General features: G+C 41.4%; 1 protein-coding gene across 9 annotated transcripts in view; it reads right to left on the reverse strand.

Moving 5' to 3' along the window:
• MAGI2 (membrane associated guanylate kinase, WW and PDZ domain containing 2) overlaps window positions 1–26,108 on the reverse strand; it is a 1,367,587-nt gene that overhangs the window by 371,016 nt on the left and 970,463 nt on the right. For all 9 annotated transcript variants that reach the window (XM_075345212.1, XM_075345209.1, XM_075345205.1 and 6 more), the window contains one exon: window positions 7,081–7,160. In XM_075345212.1, the coding sequence (XP_075201327.1) occupies window positions 7,081–7,160 (80 nt within the window). The remainder of the gene's footprint in view (window positions 1–7,080; window positions 7,161–26,108) is intronic.

A 26,108-nucleotide genomic window follows, 5' to 3' on the forward strand; every position in this document is an offset into this window, starting at 1 on the left:
GTAAATACCGACTATATTACATAGCAATGAAGATAGGAAGATACGGCACTCTGTGTGTAAAGGTGCCTGGATAAGGTCCAAATCCTTAATACAATATCAAAGAAATCCGGCAGTCAGACAAAGGAGCATGTGATAAGTGCTTTAATTCAACACGGTGTGTAGTTAGTTATTGTGACGTTTCGGTCAAAGATTTGACCTTCATCAGATGACAGTACAAGAATACAAAAAATATGTATAATACATAAACATGTGAAATATATATTCCCAAAAAATAACATCCAAATGGAATGATATTCATGATCCATCAATATAAACAGTATAATGGACAGAGCAACATATGTAATAATTATAGGAACGGTATATAGAGGCAAATACTGCTAGTCAAGGACAATAATATGCAGGTAACACATCTTGAATATAAGACATTACTAAAAAAGGGATGGAACAAATGTATCAGAGGAAGAGGCCCCCTGCAGCAGTGGAGACATACAATGGACCTGAAGCAAGTCCCAAGCCAAAATGCCCAAGTCTGGAAAGAAAGGAACAAAGTTTAATATAAAATATTTAAATATATGTTCTTACCAGCATTGGTGGTATCATTAATTATGTAGTATCCAGCGCAATGTAGATGTGCGATCACGTCGCTAGGGGAGGGCGCTAGTGTAAGTATAAGCTTCACATCCAGTCACGTGGATGGATATGACATCTATGGTTGGCAGATGACATCACTTCTGGGGGGATCAGAGCTGCCACGTGCCACTGTTCTTACTCCTACCTTAAGGCCTAAGCCACACGGCGAGAAAATCGGTGCGAGTGGAGTGCGATAAAACATTGCATTCCCCTCGGACCAATTCTAGCCTGTGTGTCAGCACACATGAGCGATTATTTTCTCAGCCCTAATCGGACCGAGAAAACAATCGCAGAATGCTGCGGGTGTAATGCGAGACTCTTTCTCTCGCAAACATTCAAGTAAATGGGGCGAGAGAAAAATCGCATTGCACCCGCGGTACACCGGTGTACCGCTAGTGCAGGGGCGAGAATGGCAATAGCCGGCTACGGAGGAGAGAGGGAGAGAAATCCCTTCCTCCCCTCCTGAGAGCCAGCCCGCCCCCCGCAGCTGAGGTCTGCTCGCAGGGTCGGACCTCAGATGCAGGCACACTCACATGACACTCGGCTCCTGCTGTGCTGCCAGCACGAGCCGAGTCTCATGCGAGCATCGCAGTAGTGCCCCGTGTGGCCCCAGCCTAAGAGGATTTCTAAGGCTCTTGATTTGTGGCTGAGCACTGCAGTTTGTGTGTGTTCCCCATCCTTTCTCCTGAATTTGGCCATTCCAGACAAGCATATTGCGTGTGTACGACACATAACACAAACACACCGCATGACACATTTACAGTGCACGTTAGGCATCATAGAAGCACAGGAAACACATCAGATAAGAAAGCATATCACACAAGGATATATAATGCAGGAGAACACTCATCAAATAAGTGCAGGATATACACTGGTCACAACCCTCAGTCAGGAAAAAAACAAAAAAAACACAGCATGTGCACAAACCACATTATAAATATGTCACTGAAGAATGTCACAGTGCTGATCATAAATAGTGGCGGGATGCAGAAGAAAATTCAGTTTTTGACGCTCGGCACCACATACTAACAAAGGTGAGCCCCATCTCCATTCAAACTGTCAGCTTATGGCCATAGTATGCCGGTCAAGTCCAAGGTGCTATCGATCCATTCCTTCAAATAAAGTTGTGAGGTTGTGGCTTAGATTTTTTCATGGGACAGCACTGAGGATTTGACACTTTGATACAATGTAAAGTGTTCAGTGTACTGCTTGTATAACAGTATAATTTGGTGTGCCCTCTAAATAATGCAACACACAGCCATTAATGATTAAAACACTTGCATAAAAAGTGAGTACACTCCTAAGTGAAAATGGCCAAATTGTGCCCAATTAGCCATTATCCCTCCATAGCATCATGTGACCCAGTGTTGTAAGGTCTCAGGTGTGAATAAGGTGTGTTAAATTTGGTGTTATCACTCACACACACTCTCTCATACTGGTCACTGGAAGTTCAACATGGCACCTCAAGGCAAAGAATTCTCTGAGGATCTGAACAAAAGAATTGTTGCGCTACATAAAGATGGCCTAGGCTATAAGAAGATTGCCAACACCCTGCAGCTGAGCTGCAGAATGGTGGCCAAGACTATATAGCAGTTTAACAAGACGTGTTCCACCTTGAACTGGCTTTGCCATGGTCAACTAAAGAAGTTGTGTGCACATGCTCAGAGTCATATCCAGAGGTTGTCTTTTCAAAATACACGTATAAGTTCTGCCACCATTGCTGCAGAGGTTACACGGGAAGGGGGGGTCAGCCTGTGCTCAAACCATATACCGCACATTATATAAATGTCCTGTGGTTTGATAAGCCCAAGATAAATTTACTTGGTTCAAATGGTGTCAAGCGTGTGTGGTGGCAACCAGGTGAAAAGTACAAAGACAATTGTCTCTGTGTCTACAGTCAAGCATGGTGGTGGGAGTGTCATTGTTTTGGGGCTGAATGAGTGCTGCCGACTGTGGTGAGCTACAGTTCATTGAGGAAACTATGAATGCCAATGTGTACAGTAATATACTGACACAGGGCATGATCTTTTCCATTCAGGAAATGGGCCACACCCCTAAGACGACCACTACCTTACTAAAGAAACAGAGAGTGTTGGACTTGGCAAGCATGTCTCCAGACCTAAACCCTATTGACCATCTGTGGGACATCCTCAAATGGAAGATGAAGGAGCGCAAGGGCGGGAACATCTACCAACTCCGTGATGTCATCATGTAGGATTGGAAGAAGATTCCAGTGGCTCCTGTGAAGCTCTAGTGAACTCCATGCCCAAGAGAGTTAAGGCAGTGCTTGAAAATAATGATGTCCACACAAAATATTGACACTTTGGACACAATTTTGCCATTTTCACTTAGGGTTGTACTCACTCTTGTTACCAGTAGTTTTGACACTAATGGCTGTGTGTTGAGTTTTTTAGAGGGTACACCAAATGTATACTGTTATACAAACTGTACACTGACTACATTGTATCTAAGTGTCATATCTTCAGCTTCTTCCCTGAAAAGACAAAAGATTTACAAAAATGTGAGGGCTGTACTCACATTTGTGATATACTGTATATCCACCGCCAAAATAAGCATAGTTATGAGGTGCATTTAATTTAGCCAATTTTTTCAATCTTAAAGGACCACCAATGGTTAATTATTATTGATAGGCGGTGATTTAGTAGCTGGTTTATAAAGACAGACTGCACTTAAAATGTGTCGGTTATTGTGTCCAGTGGAGCAAATCCGGTTTACATAGGATGATGTGCTGCAATGATCTTATGGGCAAACTAAAAAAAAAATATACTCGAATGAGCAATCATTGCGCTCGCTCCTCAGGTGATTTGCAGCAGGGTTAGACAGCACGGTTATTGTGAATAGTATTCGTAGGAACGCTTTATTCACGATAATAGTACAGTGTAAATGCACGTTTGCTGTTTAGCGCTCTTTTATTCTCTTTATAGGACATGGACTTTCAATTTTTGTATTGAATATACAATGTACGATTCAAATCAATTTTAGAGGTACTGCTTTATGAGGTACTGCTATAGTGAAATAAGCATGTTTCATTATTAAATCTATTCCTTGCATCTATTCGAGTGAACCTGTCATGTAAAAAAAAAAGATATTATCCTTAAGATATGGGGTTAATCTGCAAGTTAATAGCGTTCTGATGCCTTTCGGAAGCAACACAGAGTCCAGCTGCCGGGAGGAAACAAACGTTATCTCTCCAAGCAGCCTGGGACTTTCAGTAAATGGAATCCAGCCAGCGCGTTTCAGTCATCACTAAGTGCACACTGAGCGGCCGCTTAATTATGGCCTGGTACTGACTGACAGCCGGCTCAGCATTGCATCAGTACAGTGCCATCTGTCAGTTAGTACCAGGGGTATAGGTACAGCCGCCGCTCAGTGTGCACTTAGGGGTGCCTGAAACCACACCACCGTGCCTCTATGCCTGAGGCTGCTGGGAGGGGATCTGCGTCAGAACACTATTAACCTGTGCTTTTTATATGACATGTTCCCTTTAAAGGGGCATAATGATGCCCTGAAAAATGTTTCAGATGCAGATAGAATTAGAACCATCTATCAAGAATTGTGAGATATTTTACAGAGTAGTTGGCAAACCTTTCAATAATTAAAGTGAATCGGTCATCAGATTTCACAATAATGGGCTCATGCGCATGTAACTGCAGAATATTCTGCAGCGATTTGACAGCACATGTGCGCTTCAAATCGCTGAAGAATTAATGCAGTATGTTTGTTAAAAAAAAAGCTGTCGTTTTCATGCGCTCTGGCTGCTGCCCCCACCATAGACAGAGTGGGAGCTGCATGCAGAACGCACAATTAATTGACATGCTGATTTTATGAACGCACGGATTTGGGTCAAAATTTTAGGATCCAAATCGCTGCGTTCAAAAAAGCATTGTGCGCACGTATCATGCACAATCTACATAGATTGTGCAGGGGACGCAGGACGCATGCATTTACGCTGCAGTGCAATACGCAGTGTAAATGCCTGAAATTCGGCAACGGGCGCATGAGCCCAAAAACTGTATACATTATTAAATCTAATTTTTCTGTTTTTATAACTGAAATTTTATTACATTTTTTTCCCAAGCATACAAAGAAAAATAACATGAATATGCTCCACAAGCATGTGGGCTATAGCAAAAAGCCATATATCAGGGTACACATCTTATTATCCATTAATATAAGAAAGACAAGGATATAACAAGACAAACATTACAATATGAGACAAGAAAACAAGGGACAAAGGGGTACAGAAGTGCAGGTCTGTATATAGGATTTCCGTAACGACCACACAGACCCACTATTTCCTATTGGCCCAGTAAACATCAAGGGACCAAATACTCTCAAAGTGATCTATCATGTTATTTGACATCGCTGATTAAATCTATTTTTTTGGACCTGGGGAGACTGATGTATTTACTTTGAAAAAACAATTTAGGCTAACTGTATAAATCAACAAATTAAAATGAGAACTGGACTCCAAAAAATATGAATTTTAGTATTAAGAAGGGACACATTCAAAAAGGTTTATATAGCCATTCTAATGTGAATATTCAAAGTAAGTAGATCAGCCTCATCAGGTCTAAGGTGTATTTACAACGTATGCTGTTTTTATTATGAAATCTGGTGACAGATCCTCTATAATGTCAATGTGTGATACACAAAACACTATAACAGGCAACTCAAGATTTCTCGGTTTCTTTAAAATTCCAAGTCATGATAAAGATCTATTAAAATGCTGTTTATGAATGTACTTACACAATAAAAACAAGGATAAATAAGCAGCCTTGTGGTAAACTATTAAGCAAGTCGAATAATAAAACTAGGCTCTGCGGGTTGCTAATGTTTTAGAATCCATCCTGGAAACCAGTAAATTAAAAAAGTAATTTTTGTGAAGCTGTTCAAAGTGGTTACAGGTATAAATCAATCTGGCTAGCAATTAAATGCAATTATTGCTCCAGCAGATGCAGCCTAGTGCAAATGGAATATCAATGCAAATGCCGGAGAACAGACACAGTCATTATTCCGGGATAAATACCTGCATTAGAGATATGAATGGATCCATTTCTTCTTCAATTAATGACTAAGCACAGCTTTATTTGTATGCGCCTTCCTGTCACACCTCATTTATAAATGGACGGCATTAAGATGTGCCATGTGTGGCGCTGGTACAAGTGTCTGCCTGTCTGCTCAGGGCTTCTTATTCCTTAATGTGAGCGTTCAAATCTTCTATCTGATACACAGCACCCTACACATATACAGAATTACGTAAAGTGCGCCCATCATTACAAATAAAACAAAAATGTCACCAAAAGACAACTATAAAGTGATAACGTCGGTGTGCATGACAAGAACATCGCCGCTATTCTCAGCGCTGAATACGTGAAGGTTAATTGATAAATGGGCATGTCAGATGTTCTCTGCATACAAGACGAGCTGGATTTTTCCTTAATGAGCACACTGATTCTCAAACAAAAATGTGATGAGCCGCAGCCAACTGTGAAAATAGCTCCTAAGTTGACATTTTTAACTTGAGATGCCGGTAATTTGTGTTAATATGGCAGTCGCAGCCCCGTGATTATAGCACACACGTGTGCAGCTTACAGGTGTCGGATGGGGACCACTAGTCCTTTACAAGACGTAGAAAGGCATTTATCTGGATTAAACGAGCAACAGAATAGGCAAGAAGAAAAAGCAAAGAAATTGTACGCTCATTGTACAACCAATAGGTATATATTACGGTATCAAGAACTCGGCAAAAGCACAAAATGAAGATTTCACCACCTAAAGATCCCACCACCTAAAGATCCCACCACCTTAAGATCCCACCACCTAAAGATCCCACCACCTAAAGATCCCATCACCTTAAGATCCCACCACCTAAAGATCCCACCACCTAAAGATCCCACTACCTAAAGATCTCACCACCTAAAGATCTCACCACCTAAAGATCTCACCACCTAATGATCCCACCACCTTAAGATCCCACCACCTACACCTTCCACCATCACTAGTTGGAGAAGAACATATTCTAAAACCACCTGCTAAGCATTAAGATCCGCAGCAAGGAATTCCTACCTTTCAGGGTACAGGATATTATAATCATAATCCTTTGAAGTGGTCTTGTTGGTTCTCCTTGCATTGCATCTTAGGAGAACTGAGTCCTAGTGTTACCACACAATGTCCCTGGCAGAGGCGGGTATGGGAGGGCTGGCAGACCAGTGCCCCAGACCAAATAAAACTATGTTTGTTGTAAACCTTGGAGTGTGAATACAAGGAAAGGGAGGCGCTTGAGAAAGGCTCGAATGAGGATATGACTACTTCCTGCGTAGTGGTTCTCATCCAAAATGCAGCTAATTAACATAATTAACATGTTTATGCAAATCTGGCATAGAAGCCCTTAACTGGACCCTTTCCAGAAGAACTGTGAAAACTTACCATTCTCCTTGCATTCTTCTGGGGGTTTAGCTTTCTTTGCTAGCCGTGGATCCAGCCATGACGTGGTCTTTGTGTTGTGGCTGAAAAGAAAAAGACACTACTTTAAGAAGGGGAGGTTGAAAAGACTTACATTCATTTCTCCAAGAAACAAAACAAGAAGGCAAGAGAAGGGGGTTATTACAAGAGAATCGCAATCGATACACTTAATTTGCCCACTGCTTCTAATTAGCCCTAAAGGAGTTTTAAGAGTAATCGTGCAAGGCAGCTGTAAATTTGGCATCGTGAACTCGCTCTGCTGAAAGCAGCTATTTTTATTAAAATCAACCGGCACGTCTGCCAAGACAGCCTCATTGAGGATGCAGAGCTCATCACAAGCTGGAGGAATTTATTAGATACACACAGTTCTCCGTTCAGACTAGTGTTCTCAATGAGCATCTCTAACCACACTCACAGGTCAGGGAGGAATTAGGTGGCGATTCGGCTGCGTTACACGCGCCTTTACTCAGTAATAACTGACAATGTCAGAAAATTACCAAGCTCACCCGAGGAAATCAAACATTTGCTCCACTATGACAGCTAATAAGCAAGTGTTATCAGCTCCGCAGCAAGAATATCACGTTATTAGTATGCTTGCTGGCTTGTTACAAATCACACAAAACACATTGCATGGAATATGGCTGCTCTTCTGATGAAAGCTCATAGTCAGATGACATGGAATAGGCAGAATGCCATGTCTAACAGCCAGTGGTATCACTCAGGATGCAGATTGCGGAAGAAAATGGGTCATTGTTTATTTTTTTATTATTATTATTATTATTATTATTATTAATAACAACAACTAGTGATGAGCGAACACTACAATGCTCAGGTGCTTGGTACTTGTAACTGTCATTGTCATAGCTGTCATTTTGATAAAATCAATGTTTTCTCTGCTGCAGATCTAGCAGTTATACAAAGCTCATGGATATGCTGGACTACCTAGCAGCTGGCCAAGTAGTCCTCTAATGATTATCTATTGCTAATTAAACAATGATGTTATCAAAACCACACTAAGCAGCCCAGCCTCTATGCTGCTATCACAATTGGTGGCAAAAACCAAGTGATAGATTCCTTTTAATGGGGAACTCAAGCATTTTTCTGGAAAATCTTTCTGAAAAATACTCAAGTTGCCCATTGATGTACATTATAATTGGTAGTCAAGTCTTACCCATCAGAACGTCCGACTGCTTGTTATGAGTCATGAGTGTTATGCTCGCCGCTGGAGATAGTAAGGCGGCGAGCAGGAGTGGACCCACTGCACCACAGGGGGACCCTGGTCTTATCCTTTAGTGAGAGGGGCTTGACTAAGTGCCCACTGCGAGTCTGGAGCCAGGTGCCACTCCAAAGGCAGAGATGGGGACTGTGGCAGCTGACCCTAAGGTCAGAGACAGATACAGGTGCAGACAGGCAGAGTCTCCAGTACAGAAAGGGACCACCAGGATGGCTGAGGCAGATAGGACAGCCTTGATGGACTGACACAGTTGCTAGTAAAACTGGGACCACGAGGGTAGCTGAGGCAGATGGCATGACCGGGGTGGATGGCCACAGTCACTAGTAAATCTGGGACCACCGAGGTAGACGTACTTGGGAGTCAGGCAAAGACACTGTAAACTGTAACAGGAAGAACAATGGACAAGGGGACCTTACAACTATCTGGCTAGGGAACAAACCACTAACTAATCCCATTGATCAGTCACCTCCCCTAGTGGAAGAGTGCCTTAAGTACTCAGTGCCTCTCAGTGATAGGCTAAGCCAGAAAATGGCACACTGACCTTTTAAGATAAGGGCAGTAGTGCGCACACAAGCCCTGGGAGCACTCCAGGAGGACCTGCACACTGCAGTGAACGCCAAGGTGGAGGACCCCTGGGAAAGCCGGGTAGCGTGGTGCAGACCGGCCATGGCAGTGGGTGAGTGGGCATCCCTGCGGGGAGGGGAGCAATGGATAAAGGGACGCCAGTGTTACACCGAGCACCTGAGCATGGTAGTGCTTGCTCATCACTATAAATATTAATAATAATAATCATAATAATCATATATTCTTACTTTTTTTTCTTTTGTTACACACACCCTTTGAAAAAATGAAAATAATTTAGAGGGACAGTTTCTGGCTAGGATGGAGGTAGTGGAACCTGCATTTCTTACTTTGTGTTCATATGTAATAATCGAATGATTATATAATCATTTTGAATAATCGAAAGAAATGATCTATGAAATGTTTGCCTTCTCTCCTGGATAGGCAGCCACCCAACCTGTGGCTGCAGTCATTCTCTAGAGTATCATGTTTATTCAGGTCTCCAGAAATTGCCTCTAAATACCTACTATAAAAAGGCAGATCTGTAATCCCTATTGGGGTATGAAAACATGTTGCTACTCTTTGAAGACTTCTTCTGTTTTTCATAGCTCCTTTACCAGTTTTAAATCAGATCCAATAATACAAAAAAACCACTTTGTATCAATTTACAGAAACACAGTAAAGCCCATCAGACAAATGTGCATACATACATTGTAAAGTCATAAAAGTATGTTGGACCTAAAGAAAGCCTTTGGAATATGCGACCAGTGTTGATACACAGGGTGCATCACTTGTCACTACTGAATAGGTACTTTGTCAGATATGTGAAACCAGACTAAGGCACATTCATGGTCAGCAGTGGGTCTCTGGACCTGAACTTGGCCTCATATCTGCTTATAAGGCTAGCGAGCTCGGGGCATGAGACCCACGGCCGGTCTAGACATTGCGGTCCTTACAGGGACTGTGAATGTTACACGTGTGAAACTGGCTTAACGTCTAAAAATGCACCTGTTCTGTATGGTGCCACAGTGCCTAGCTTATTAATTAGGAGCGATAGGTACCTTATAGTGCTGTTATATGGGCACTGGCAGATATAGCAATTTTGCTTTAAATTGGATGTTGTATGGTTCACTATACAGGTCGCTTGCCAGGCTTGCTACGGGCATAGTTAATGCTCCAAACATTGTGATTATTCACATATTAAAATGGTATATTACAAAATTATTACCTATATCTTGTTACACAGTAAGCAAAGTAATGGATTAAGGAGAATATTGAAAAGTGAAAATAATAAAGAAGAAAATTGTATAAGAATATTGTTAGCAGATCATCGGAAAACAACATGACAGGAGCAGTTAAAAAAAATAAAATGAAATAATAATGGAAAACTATCAGAAAGGAGAACTCCTCTTACAGGTTGTGTAGCAGGAAATAAGACAGACTAGCCATAAGCAATAGGTTGCCAAGCACAGAAAATAATACCATACAGGTGATAGGATAATGCAAAGCAACGCGCCTCTACAAATGTGTAACTGAGTTCCCCAAACTATGCCATGCGATAACCCATCTATGATGTGGGGAGTAGTTTGTCCAACTAAGTAAAAAGGTTGGCGGACTGGCAGAGAAATAGGCATGAAGTATTTATGGGAATGTCTGGGAAAGATCTCTGTCAGTCATGTCCAAAATATCGCTCGATATACTGCAGGAAACTAAACTATTTTTTTCTACAAGTTGATTGGATAAATAATACAGAGAGGTAAGTAAGGAGCAAATATTTGATTACATTTTGTAAAGCAGAGGGCCACATGTGGTGACCAGGGTCCACATGTGGTCTGCGATGCCATTTTGGGTGGACCACATTTTTCTGGACACTGGCATGCTCGTCTATGGCTGCTCACTTAGGCCCGTTTCACACGTCAGTGAAAAACACAGACGTTTTTCACTGGCGTGTAAAACACGCACATGTCCCTGCGTGTGCCGTGAATCACGGCACACGTGGGTTGTCTAAGTGCAATCCGGGCTCCGTTCTCCGTGGCCCGTGATTGCACTTAGCAATCAACTCACCTGTGCCCGCTCCCGCTCTCCGTGGTGCTGATGCTGAATCCTCCCGCGGTGCAGCATCTGGCCGGCGGTGACCCCCGCAGCAGCTGCTTCCGGGTCGGCTGTGTCACGCATAATGAATATGCGCGACAGTAATCAGCCGGCTTAGAAGCAGCAAATTGCACGGGCTGCAGAGGACATCGCTGGACGCCGGGTGAGTTAAAATGTTTATTATTTTAAATGCACGTTTATTTCTGGCACGTGTTTCACAGATCACACCACTGCGTGGTCCGTGGGACATCAGTGATGCCAGAAAAAAATGGACATGTCTCCGTGCGGCAATCACGCACACGCGGGTACGCTGCACGGAGACACGTGCAGTGAAAAATCACTGATGTGTGAGCAGACCCATTCATTATAATGGGTCTGCGTATGTCAGTGATTCTGGTACGTTTAGAAAAAAGCACAAACGTACCAGAATCACTGACGTGTGAAAGGGGCCTTACACTGTAGTTTCCATTATTCAGCAAATAGGAGTATCATGCAGCGTGAGAGAAGGGATGTGCAAGTACTAAATCACAAGAAGAGAATTCAGCTCACCGATCAGCTGTTCACCGATTCCTGCTAGGATCCTGTGCACGAAAAGGTTGGACTGCCTTGTAGATCCACAAAGAAAAGGAAGAATCCAGCTCAGTTCCTCAGCGCATGTTGTAACTGTGTGGTTACCTTTACATCTGCTGTTTGCCGGATATTTTTTTAAACGATTGTTTACAATAAATTGGATTGTAATTTACCCTGAGAAACTGCGCTGGATTCTTCCATTTCTTTGCAAGTACTAATGGTACAATACGAGGGGCTGCTGAGAAGTCTTTGGCTTTGTGATCTCTTTTTGTTTCTATGGTAACGAATGTTACATCACATGAAAGCCTTATGTGTCTAATATATGTTTTCAAAATATTGTGTTTCTTGCTTATGGCAACAGTGTTCCACGCACGCGAGAAAATAAAATGGCGGACTCTGATGATACTCACAGCAACTGAGAGCAGGGGAGTGATAAAATTCTTGTTTCTTTGAGGAAAAATATTCATAGTGATATGTTGCAGACATTGGGGGATCAATGCCCTTCATATTCCACAGTTAAAAACTGGGTTGCCAAATTTAAAACAGGCCACTTCAGCACCAATGATGAGGAACGTCCTGGACGACCAGGAGTGGTTGTTGTTCTGGAGATCGTCAAGGCTGTGCACAATCTCTGGTACTGACCTTAATCCGATTGAGATGCTGTGGTATGACCTTAAAAAGGTGGTTCATTTTTGGAAACACTTCAATGTGGCTGAATGACAACAATTCTGCAAACATGAGTGGACCAAAATTCCTCAAAAAGCATTACAAAAAAGGCTCGACAGTTATTGCAAATGCTTGATTGCAGTTGTTGCTGCTAAGGATGGCCCAACCAGTTATTAGGTTTAGGGGGCAATCACTTTTTGACAGGGGGCTCTGTAGGTTTGGATTTCTTTTTCCCTTAATAATAAAGGCCCTCATTGATAAACAGTATTTTGTTTTTACACTTGTGTTATCTTTGTGTATTATTTAAATCTGTTTGGTGTTCTAAAACATTTAAGTATGGCAAACATGCAAAAGAATAAGAAATCAGCAAGGGGCAAACACGTTTTCACACCACTGTATATTGGCTCCCCGACTTTGATGTTGGCTTCAAAGCTGTGCCCGCATCTTTCTCGGCACATGATGGTATTCCATCATCATATGCCTCTAACAGAGGCAGGTGAGAGAAGCTTGGTTAGTAGCGGTTATCTAGTTAAAATGTAACGTTGTTTTAATTTACTTCATAAATCAGTAGTACACATGAAAATACACTACAGTTCAAAAGTTTGGGGTCACCCAGACAATTTTGTTTTTTCCATGAAAAATCATACTTTTATTTATCAAATGAGTTGCATAATGAATAGAAAATATCGTCCAGACATTGACTAGGTTAGAAATACTGATTTTTACTTGAAATAATAATTTTCTCCTTCAAACTTTGCTTTTGCCAAACAATGCTCCCTTTGCAGCAATTACAGCTTTGCAGACCTTTGACATTCTAGCTGTTAATTTGCTGAGGTAATCTGAAGATATTTCACCCCATGCTTCCAGAAGCCCCCCCACAAGTTGGATTGGCTTGATGGGCACTTTTTGCATACCATACGGTCAAGCAGCTCCCACAACAGCTCAATAGGGTTGAGATCTGGTGACTGGGCTGGCCACTCCATTACAGATAGAATACCAGCTGCCTGCTTCTTCCCTAAATAGTTCATGCATAATTTGGAGGTGTGCTTTGGGTCATTGTCCCGTTGTAGGATGAAATTAGCTCCAATCAAGCACTATCCATAGGGTATGGCATGGTATTGCAAAATGGAATGATAGCCTTCCTTATTTAAAATCCCTTTTACATTGTACAAATCTCCAAATTTACCAGCACCAAAGCAACCCCAGACCATCACATTATCTCCACCATGCTTGACAGATGGCGTCAGGCACTCTTCCAGCATCTTTTCATTAGTTCTGCGTCTCACAAATTTTCTTCTGTATGATCCAAACACCTCAAACTTCGATTCGTCTGTCTATAACACTTTTTTCAATCTTCTTCTGTCCAATGTCTGTGTTCTTTTGCCCATACTAATCTTTTCCCTTTATTAGCCAGTCTCAGATATGGCTTTTTCTTTGCCAATCTGCTCTGAAGGCCAGCATCTTGGAGTTGCCTCTTCACTGTAGACATTGACACTGGCGGTTTGCAGGTACTATATAAAGAAGCTGCCAGTTGAGGACCTGTGAGGCATCGATTTCTCAAACTAGAGACTCTAATGTACTTGTCTTGTTGCTCAGTTCTGCAGCGGGGCCTCCCACTTCTCTTTCTACTCTGGATAGAGCCGCTTTGCACTCTCCTCTGAAGGGAGTAGTACACACCATTGTAGGAAATCTTCAGTTTCTTGGCAATTTCTTGCATGGAATATCCTTCATTTCTAAGAACAAGAATAGACTGTCGAGTTTCACATGAATGTTTTCTTTTTCTGCCCATTTTGAGAGTTTAATTGAACCAACAAATGTAATGCTCCAGATTCTTAACTAGGTCAAAAGAAGGTCAGTTTTATAGCTTCTCTAATCAGCAAAACCATTTTCAGCTGTGCTAACATACTTGCACAAGGGATTTATAAACATCCATTAGCCTTCTAGCACAGTTAGCAAACACAATGTACCATTAGAACACTGGAGTGGTGGTTGCTGGAAATGGGCCTCTACACACCTATGTAGATATTGCATTAAAAACCACACTTTTGCAGCTAGAATAGTTATTTACCATATTAACAATGTATAGAGTGTATTTCTGTTTAATTTAATGTTAGCTTCATTGAAAAAAAATATTACTTTTCTTTCAAAAATAAAGAAACATCTAAGTGACCCTAACTTTTGGACTGTAGTGCAAGTAACTTTGTAATATATCTTATCAGATAAATTTGCTTCTCTCTCTGCCATTGATGAGTCATTATCAATAATCTCATTCTGAAGTAAAATCTGTATTTAGTGAAGACTTTCGCATTACTGAGATAGGAAATGGCAGTTGGTACTGATGAGATTTTATGTAGATAGAAAAGGGAGGAGCTAGAGGCAGAGGGAGGATGGGGAGGAGCTCTGCCTTAATTAATGACATTTAAAATAAAACTGTGGTTACACTTTAACTCCTTCACATTGAGGCCAATTTCTGTTTCTGTGCTTTCATTTTTTTCCTCCCATTGTTCCTAGAGCTTGTTTTTTTGCAGGACGAGTTGTACTTTTGAATGACATCATTCATTTTACCAAATAATGTCCTAGAAAATAGGGGAAAAATCCAAATGAGTAGAAAATGTGAATAAAACACAATTCTGACACTTTTTTTGGGAATTCTTTTTACAGCGTATATTTTGTTGGAAAAATGACCATGAAATATGATTATTCTCATCACTATGATTACAGCAATACCAAACATGTCCAGTTTTCCTTTTTATTATTTTAGTGGTTAAAAAAAACCAAAAAAAAACCCAGACGTTTGCAAAAAATTTTTATTACTAACATTTTGGGATAGATATTATGTTTTGATCACTTATTACAGCATTTCTTGTGGTATTGCAGAGACCAATAAAATGTAATTTTGGCTTTCCTGAACTTTGTTTACAGTATTTATCGATCATGTTAATTATTTTTATATTTTCATAAATAAGACTTTGAAAGCGGTGATACCACATGTATTTTTTAAAAATTTGCTTAACTTTTAACCCCTTCATGACCAATGACGTATTGGTACGTCATCGGTTGTGTCATGTTAGTCACTGCCGGTTGCTGTTGTGAAGCGGGATTGATCCCTACACATGTCTGCTGATTTGTACAGCAGACATGTGGGGCTAACAGGCACAGGTGGATCTGTAATCCATCAGCATGTGATTGCCACTTAGATCACGCTTTCAAAATGTGATAGCGTTATTTAAATAGCCGCGGCAGGGATCACGCTGTTCCCCGCCGCCATCGGAAGCCCTGCCGTGACGTGATCACGTTCAGTAGATGTTGTCATGGTAGCTCTGGGTAATGTGATATCCTTGACGCGATCATGACGTAATTCCTGATTACCAGAAATGCACAAGTGATCACACTGCTGATCCATAAAGTTCCCAAGGGGGACTAGAAAACAAAAAAAAAATTGTTTTTTTTTAAATATGAAAAAATAAAAAAACCCCTAAAGTTCAAAATCACCCCCTATTCACTCCATTGAAAATAAGAGAGTTAAAAAAAAATAAAAAACATACACATATTTAGTATCACCATGTTTAGAAATGCCTGGTCTATTAAAACGCAAAAGCAATTAATCTGATCGGTACACAATGTGGCGAGAAAAAAATTCCAAACGACAAAATTATTTTTTGATAGCCGAAATTTTTTCTTAAAATGCAATAACAGGCGATCAAAACATAACATCCAAATGGAATAATTAAAAACATCAGTTCAAGATGCAAAAAATAAGCCATCACTGAGTCCCAAATGAGAGCACTACGGTCTCAGAAAATGGTGCCAAAAGCGCTACTCTTCTTTTGGACAAACTTCTGAATTTTTTAACCCCTTAGATAAAAGTAGAAGTATACATGTTTGGTATCTGCGAACTTGTACCGACCTGAGGCATCACACCGACACATCAGGTTTACCATAGCGAGAACACAGTGAATAGAATAGCCTGAAAACAATCATGCAATTACACTTTTTTTGCAATTTCATCGCCCTTGGAATTTTTTTCTTGTTTTCCAGTACACTATATGGTAAAACTAATTGTTTCACTCAAAAGTACTACTCGTTCTGCAAAAAATAAGCCCTTATATGGAAACATGGATGGAAAAATAAAAGAAGTTATGGCTCTTGGAAGAAGAGGAGCAAAAAATGAAAGACGGCAAATCACCCCAGGCTGAAGGGATTAATAAAATGCATTGATTTGAGCTTATGTTTTTATTTTGTTTTTATTTTTAAAAAGTCATACTTTTTTTTAAAAAAATTAAAGACTTTTTACTGTTCCTAATAGTCCCCTTAGACCCACAATCAAGTCATGGGCGCACTGAAGAGAGCTTAGAATGGCGTGCCCCTATACCGCATTGTGTTAAATGCCGCTGTTAGAGTTTCACAGGCATTTAACAGCCTAAGAATTGGCGGAGCGCCGCTCCATCCCTGCTTGTTATCGGCAGGTCCTTGCTATAATGCACAGCCATTACCTACCAAGTGTGGGGTGGGCTCACCTTGTGAGTCTGCGCCATATACCTGCATCTGAATTGCACCGTACATGTCTGACGGATGTCTTGAAGGGGTTAAATGTCGCTGACAATCTCCAACAGTAGCATTTACAGCACATTGACAGGAGGGGGTGTGGCGCTCCTGAGTGTCAGGTGCCACAGGGTACTGCATCTAACCCCGGATTCCTGGAAGACCAGTGCCAGTAAAATGTGATGTTGATATGTTGATAAAAAAGTAGACCACCAGCTACTGGATTGGTAGTAGCAAAAACTTTTAGTGTAAATAGTTGCACCAGTTGTGCAAACTACCAAAGTATTACTGAAACACAGTCTTTCGAAGAGGACCCTTGTTCTGCAACACAGTATTTTGAAGAGGAGACCAGGGACTCTGGGTTGTGGGTGGCAGGAGGGGTGCCTCATGTAAAAATGTTTATTATCTTGAAACATTTAAGAAAAGTGCCTCCCTTGCAAGGGAAGGAAGTTACCAAGTTTTTCTGCATATTAAAAATGTGGTATTTTGTTGTTTACACATATAAACACAAAATTAACCCAACTGGTAAACAGCATATTGAGAAAAAAATCTAAATGGCAAAATTATGTTTTTAAGGCTACTTGACACCGGAATACAAGGGAATAAAAGGAAATCAAGATATAATATCTAACCCAAAATTGTATCTATAAAAATTGTCAGCCCCAGGTATTCACAATTGGTATGTGTGTAATCGTACGGTCCTGGAAAATCATATTGCCTGGCCAGTTTCACCATATAGATAACACAGGAGATGAAATGGAAACAAAAAACAACTGTGAAATTGTACTTTTTTCATAGAGCGCTGAACTTGTAATTTTTTTCCCCGCTTTCCAGTACATCACATGATAACATGAATGGTGTCATTCAAAAGTACAACTCCACCTACAAACAAGAAGCCCTCATAATGGCTAGGTGGACATAATAAAAAAAGTTATTGCTTTTGGAAGAAGGGGTAAGAAAAAAAATAAACTGAAAAAACTAAATTGGCCTCAGCAGCAAGGTTTTAACTGCTGATTGGCAAACATGTAGCTAATCAGCAATTGTTCAACACCACAAATCATCTAATGTATCAAAGCCCTTACTTAAGGAACCAATAAAAGTGTCAACAGAAACTGGATTAATTGGTAAATCCCGCTGACACTGGGCCCCCGTGCCTCCCCACCTCTCCCCAGTCATCACGCACAGCAATGATAAAGCATAGAGTGGCTTGTGCCGCTCCATGCTTCATCAGCCTCCACCTGTGCCTGTGCGGTGACGTCACTCCTGTGCAACTACTATGCTGAGGCATGCAGAGCGCAGGGTGGGAGGACGCTGATTGGAGCAGCGGGAGAACGGAGGAGAGAAGTGAGGACAGCAGCGGTGGAACGAGGAGAGGTGAGGACAGTGTAGCGGGGGAACGAGGAGAGAGGTAAGTACTTTTTGTTTTTTTTTTTTATATAAATTAGTGAGTACAATGTAGCCAGAGGCCTTGGGGGGCTGCATTGTTATACATGGAGGCCTGGGGGGCTGGCTGCATTATTATACATGGAGGCCTGGGGAGGCTGGCTGTATTATTATATATGGAGGACTGGGGAAACTGGCTGCATTATTATACATGGAGGACTGGGGAGGCTGGCTGCATTATTATACATGGAGGACTGGGGAGGCTGGCTGCATTATTATACATGAAGGCCTGGGGAGGCTGGCTGCTATATTATACATGGAGGCCTGGGGAGGCTGGCTGCATTATTATACATGGAGGTCTGGGGAGGCTGGCTGCATTATTATACATGGAGGCCTGGGGAGGCTGGCTGCATTATTATACATGGAGGCCTGGGGAGGCTGGCTGTATTACTATACATGGAGGCCTGGGGAGGCTGGCTGCATTATTATACATGGAGGCCTGGGGGTACTGCATTATATATGAAAGTCTATGGGGCTGCATAATAAACATGAAGGACAGCTTATACATGAACTTTGGGGGTGTATTATACATGGAGGCCTATGGGGCTGCATTATACATGCAGGTCTATGGGGATGCATTATACAACATGAAGGACACCTTATACATGGACTAGTGGTGCATTATACATGGAGGAGTATGGGGCTGCATAATACAAAATAAAGGACACCTTATACATGGAATATAGGGGTGCATTATACATGGAGGAGTATGGGGCTGCATAATACAAAATGAAGGACACCTTATACATGGAATATAGGGGTGCATTATACATGGAGGAGTATGGGGCTGCATAATACAATATGAAGTTTTATGGGGTTGCATTATAACACATTTAGGACTATGGGGGCTACATGATAATATATGGAGGACTATGGAGCCTACCTTATACATGGACTATGGGGGTGCATTATAAAACATAGAGGACTATGTGGTGCAGTATAATATATGGAGGACTATGGGGTGAATTATAATACATGGAAAACTATGGGAAATGCATTATAATACATGGAGAACTATGAAGGTGCATTCTAATATATGAAGGGTTATGTGGGACCCTTTATACTACATGGAAGGCTATGTGGAGGCTATTATAGTATTTGGAGAACTATATACAAGTTGAGACAAAGATACAAGCAGGGGATGGGAACATTTTGTGCTGAGGGAAAAAGGCTCTCCCATGCTCTGCTATACATCTCTCAGCACCCAGCTTTCCCATGCTCTGATATGGGAAAGTTGGGTGCTGAGGGAAAAATGTATGCAGAGCATGGGGAAGCTGGGTGCTGAGGACAAGATGGATATCAGAACATAGGAAAGCTCGGTGCTGAAAGAGGGATTTCAGCTCATGGGAAACCTGGGAGCTGAGGGTAAGAGCCAAGTGTCAGCGTCATTATCCCGTACCCCAAGTGTCGGTGTATGTGCAGAGGGGGGGGCCCCAGGTCTGAACTTTGCACCGGAGCCTATCAAACTCTAGTTACGCCACTGCTTATGGTATATCCTTGTGTTGCTTGCAGGCAGACACTGTCACACACACAGGCTGGGGGCGCATCTGACTGCAACCAATCACAGATGACAGGATGGCCGGTGGGCGGGGAATGCAGTGCATATGCAATGAAGGTAATGAGCGGCCCTCCAAATGAATGGGCAGCCACGGGAGCAGTTACAGCCGCGCTGGAGCCTCTTTAAGTATGAAGCGCTCGTTTCATTCTTATTTTCTTTATTTTTCCTTTATTTATTTTATTTTACTTGGGTAAGTTTAAAACCACGCAGATCCGGACTTTTACAGTTCTAGTCTGCCCATCACAACTTAAGAATATGCATGAGGGATGATTTGAGTGGTAAAGATACATTAATAAAGATTCAGGGACTTTATGGCCAAGGTAAAATTAATGATAGGAATCAAAGTTCAATGCCTTTGGAAAAACTGAATTTTCAATGTATTTTTTTTTGTATGTCCCATAAGCCAGTTATAGTACAGTATGGAAACTCTACATTTTGGGTTGTAAAAATTCAGCATCAACTAGTCAGTAGGGGTCACAGTTACGGTATTCCCTTGCAAAAGAAACTGCAAACAAAGCTACATTCTTGGAAAGTTTTGCCAAGTGATAAATGCTGAAGTGCCCACGTCACAATATAATATATTAATCATATTTCTGCGTCTTGCATATCTAAGCATCTTGGCTTTTTTATGTAGCTTATTCCTCTCGGAAAAAAAATGTTATTTTGATTACTTATTTATTTTACTCAAAATCAATATGCCCTGAATGAAAGAAAAAAAAATCAAATGCTAAGAAAAGCAATAAAAAAGCACATCCCAAGATGTGAATCATTGGGGAAATGCATGGGAAGCAAAGAACACATTTAAGTTCTTGTTTCGGCATCTTCTTTTATAGAAACCATTCCAGGAATAACATGCACAGTGATAGTGTCTCCTGCATGTGAGGGTAGCAAAGAATCCATTCTACATAAAACAAGCAGTTTGTACTTAAAGTGACACAATGTAAGGCCTCTGTCACACGTTTGTGCCTCCGATACGTGTTTGACAGTTTTCTCACGTACCGGAGACACGTAAACACGTGGACCAATGTATTCCTAATGTATTGGACACACGAAAGTATTTTTGAACGGAACGTTTTTCTCCGGCATCACGGGTGTCACACGGCCCGCACCCGTACCACACGGATGTAGTGTGGATGCGGTCCCATGTGACATGTGCCGGAGAAACATGTGTCATGATTTTAAAATAAAAAAAAACATACTCACCTCCACCAACCCTGCAGAATCTTCCGCTGCAAACAGTTGCTGGTGACCGCCGCTCATTATGAGCGTGTTCCGGAGGTGGGCGTGATGTCACAGCGCTAATCTCCGCCCCTCCGCTTGGCCGGAAGCAGCATCAGCGGGGAGTGGGCGGGGCTGGAACCGAAGGTCAGTACCCTGGACAGCAGTAAGAACCACGTGAGTATTAAAATTACCAGTTCTCCGTGTGTTATCAGGGATAGCACATGTAGAACACATGTGGCACGCACGTACCAGAGACTCGTACTTACCAAACGCACCACGCAAGGAAAATACGTGTCTCGCGGCACGTGCGTGATTTTCACGTGAGTGTGACAGAGGCCTAAAGGGAACCTGAAAGTGAATACAAGCTGCCCAATCCACAGGCAGCACATATCAGGTGCTGTATGATCTCAGTAAGGTATGTTTGACTCAAACGCTGCACGTTTCAGAGAAAAAACCTACTTTAATAGCTGTCCGGGGACCGAGACGCACTGGTGAATAATTGGATAGGTGGATCCTTGGCGGCTTCACCCTGCCCGCGGCCCTGGATTGACAGATCTTTGCCTACATGTGCATACAGACAGAGACCTGTCAATCCAGACCAGCAGGAGAGGAGGATCAGCTGGGGACCCGCCTGTCCATCTAGTCTCGATCGCGGCTCAGTCCCCGGCCAGCTAAAGCGTGTTTTTTTTCCTAAAACATGCAGGGTTTCCGAGTCAAACATACGTGTTGGAGATCAAACAGCCAGTGCCTGATATATGTTGCTGGTGGATTGAGCAGCATATATCAGCTGTCATATTCACTTTAAAATGGATCATTGTACCGAATATTGTAAGAAAGAAAATAAATATAATGGATGAAATATTTTAAACCGTGTGTTCTTTAGAACTACACTAGACTTACAGACCGAAGCCAAAACAAAAAATATCTGCTTTAACCTTCTATAATTTTTATTTATACTTTACAATAAAAAACATTACAGATAATGAAACAAAGACTCCAGCCATGTCATCAGGCCTGGATTGGTCCATAGGAGAACAGTGAATTCCCCGATGGAGCCCTGGGCAGGAGTCCACCTCCCCCACCTTCCTACACAACCAACAGTTGGCACAATACACGTTACTCACTATGTACATACAAAGGCAGCATCTAATCATTCATTTAACAAACTAACCAGTTTAATATTATATAGAAGAAGAGCTAAATTTGTTAATGAAGCTAACGTAATATTACCATATAGTAGAATATTGGACCCCATAGACAGTGTTACAGGTGGGCTCTGGTCACCCCAGTCTGAAAGTGTATGCCACATATACTGTACAAGCAACAGGACCCCATCAGATTATAGATTTATGCTCAAACCAATCAAAACCTTGTAGCTAATCTATCTTGGAAAGTATACCGAACTCTATAAATTGTGTGTTCGAGAATATAAAATTACCTATTTCTATTAGAACTATAAATGTAATTATCTAGTAACGCATTAACAGTCTGATCTGCGAGCACGCAAACCTCATACTAAATATACTTACTTCATAATTACATTATTGTAATAAATTTTCTATATTTGAATACAGATTAATAAGAACATCCATCGTCTACAGATTGCAGCGTTGTCTACAGAACCCGCATGCTGCAAAGTGTATTCAATAAACCAAATGCACATTAACGATTTTAGGATTTACTTTTCCTACATAATGGCCAAATCCATTTGTGCAGTGTTAAAAAAAAAATCACAGAGCTTTAGTAGATAATAATCTGTATTATTTTCCCAACATGCCCTAAACAGAAAGTTAATAAAAAATGAAAAAACATGTTAGAGCTTTGCATTTATTAAAAAGCACCAAACGCTTAGAAATAAGAATGGCTGCTGTGCAGTTTCATAACACCGGGTCTCCCGCAGGTACTGCAATAGTGTTCTCAAATGTGGCCTCAAAATATTGATTTTTATGCTTTTGTAATTTTAATATACTTGTGTACTTAGCGACGAACATTGCACCACGGTGATAGAAAACAAGTTGGAATTGGGGTTCAAGAGGAAGTGGCGCACTAAGTGCCGACTTTTCATATTCCTACTCAGTTTTCCATCATTTGTGTTAATTCTCCATCTTTCCACGTCTAAGCTTCCATACGTAACAAATAGCAAGCTTTTTTATATTTATATTTTTTAAATTATTTCTTCAAACAATCTCTATATGAAGCGGGGGAAAGGGATTGGGTTTATCTGGAATGGTATACAAAGATCATACTGTTATGTCCCATATTAGACATGTTTTTTCCTGTAAGTGTATGCAAAATGTCAAAATTTTACTAAAAATGATGTGATTAAAAATAAGATAAAACCTATAAAAAATAATATAATTTTTTTTAAAGGTTGATAACTGTTCATGTGTATAGTCCACTTTGAATTTTTAGACAAAAGTACTTTTTCAGCAAAGGCATACTTTAACACATTGAGTATTTGGTGAGGGTTTTTTTTTTAACCTCAGTCTTTGTAAGCCAAAACCAGGAGATGGTGGTGTATTTCTATAAGGCTGAACTCACACGAGCATATGGCATCTGATGCGACAGCATCGGATGCGATATGCTAATGACTCCTGGCTCACGCTCTGCTGCGAGCTTGAGCCGAGTGTCATGCGACTGTGATCCGTTCCTGCAATCAGGTCACAGCTGTGAAGCTGATGGCGGGCGCTTCGGAGGAGAGGGAGGGGTTAATACCCCCATCTTTTCCATTGTCAGCCTGTGCGTATATCGCACTGCACTGGGATAACATCCGAGTGCAGTCCGATGTATCTCTCGCACTCAATGGGTACGAGTGATACAGCTCTAGCAGAAAATCGCAGCATGCTTCCGCTTTTCTCGCATCCAGAATCTGTATTCAAGGAAAGCTGCCCAACTGGTCTCCCTCATTGACTAACATAGGTCCGAGTGCAATGCGAGATTTTCTCGCATTGCACTCGTCCGATTTTCACGCTCGTGTGAGTGTACCCTTATACTTTTCCTCTGATTGTGCCACTCCTGGTTTTGGCTACAGATACTGAGATAAAAAAACTCACCAAATACTCAACATGTGCACGTGGCCCATGCATATACAGTAGCTGGCTTCATATGTTGCAGACATTGTGTGGGCAAAACGGACCCAATATAAAGTTTTAACACCAAGGGGTGTGATTGATTAATAATTTGATTCTTTTCTGAGGTTTACCTGTGATAGCATGCATGTGTTTATTAATTTGAAAACTGTGAATATTTGCACATCAGCGTAGTTTGGGCTGCAACACAGGGGCAATGTGTGAACACAGTCTTAGAAGTCTTTTAAAGGCTCTACCACTGGGACCTTATAAACCCTGACAGGTGTGCAATTGAGCCTGCCAGGTTCAGTAATAGTTTGAAATGGTAGTTTTCTAATCAAAATGTTGTAAAAGGCAACACTTGTTTTACTAGATGCTTATATTGACAAAATAAAAAATGAGATCAGATCAATGATGACTCAGTTATTTGGAGATTGATGCTTTCAGTGCTACAAGAATCCAGGCTTAGGCCTCCTTCACACGTCAGTGATTCTGGTACATTTGTTATTGTTTTTATACGTATCAGAACCACGGGCATATGCAGACTCATTCAAATCAATGGGTCTGCGCATACATCAGTGATTTCTCACTGACCGTGTTTCCGTACTGCGCACACCCGTGTCTGTGTGTTCCGTATGGAGAGAAGTCAGTTTTTCTCTGGCATCACTGATGTCACACGGACCATACAGTGATCCGTTGGACACGTACTAGAGAAAACTTGTATCTTTGAAATAAAATGATTTTATACTCACTTGTCTCCTGCGATGCTGGCTAGCTATGCTCATGAATATTCACTGCACTGCCGACCCGGAAGTAGCCGCAGCGGGGAGACTGCAGCGGCCGGAGACATCATCGCGGGAGACCTCAGCACCACGGACAGCAGCAGCGTGAACGGGTGAGTATAGAAGTCCCTGATCTCCGTGTGTTATCATGGATAGCACATAGAGAACACACGTGTGCCATAATAACGGCACACAGAGGGACAGATGCATCATTATCACGTCAGTAAAAAAACGTGTGTTTTTCACTAACATGTGAAAGAGGCCTTAGGGATTAGCTGTACAGGGAGATTAGTAATAAATAGCAATAAGCGAGCACTACCATGCTCGGTACTCGTAAGGAGCAGTTGGATGCTTGGATGGGCACGACTCAAGTATAATAGAAGTCAATGGGAAACTTGAATATATCGCCAGAAGATTTTCCTGAAATATGGTCGTGTTCCCCATTGACTGCCATTATATTCAGTACACTAGTGGAGCCAGTCCAAACAACAAACTGCTCATTACAAGTACAGAGTTTGGTAGTGCTCACTCATTAATTGTAATACATTTTATAATAAAGTAAATTACAAAAGTGGTTAGGGCTTAAAGAGATATTTATAAAAGGTATCATAGGTATGGGACCAGCCCCTTAATAGAAGTCCCAGGAATTTCGAGCTCCATAATTCTTTAATTATATAAACAGAAAAAAGATTAAAATTGATGGTGTTGGCCCTGAGGGTAAAATCATAGAAAGCGATGTGGGAAAAGCAAATGTTTTAAATACTTTTTTCTCAACTGTGTTCACACAGGAAAAGCATATGCTAGGGGAAATGCAGAGTGATCATGTAAATGCCCCATTAAGTATGACCTGCCTAACCCAGGAAGAAGTGCAGAACCGACTTAGTAACATTAAAATTGACAAATCACCAGGCCCTGATGGCATTCACCCTCGGGTATTAAGGGAGTTAAGTAATGTGATAGACAGGCCTCTATTCCTTTTATTTAAAGACTCTATAGAAACTGGGTCTGTTCCACTGGATTGGCGGCTAGCAAATGTGGTACCAATATTCAAAAAAGGGTGCAAAAGGGAACCTGGAAACTATAGGCCGGTAAGCTTAACATCTGTTGTGGGTAAAATGTTTGAAGGGTTTTTAAGGGATACTATTATGGAATGTCTCAATGTTAATAACTGTTTAACTCCATATCAACATGGATTTATGAAGGATCGCTCCTGTCAAACTAACCTGATCAGCTTCTATGAGGATGTAAGCTCTCAC

The sequence above is a fragment of the Anomaloglossus baeobatrachus genome, chromosome 4 (assembly GCF_048569485.1).
Source record: "Anomaloglossus baeobatrachus isolate aAnoBae1 chromosome 4, aAnoBae1.hap1, whole genome shotgun sequence".
Taxonomy (NCBI): domain Eukaryota; kingdom Metazoa; phylum Chordata; class Amphibia; order Anura; family Aromobatidae; genus Anomaloglossus; species Anomaloglossus baeobatrachus.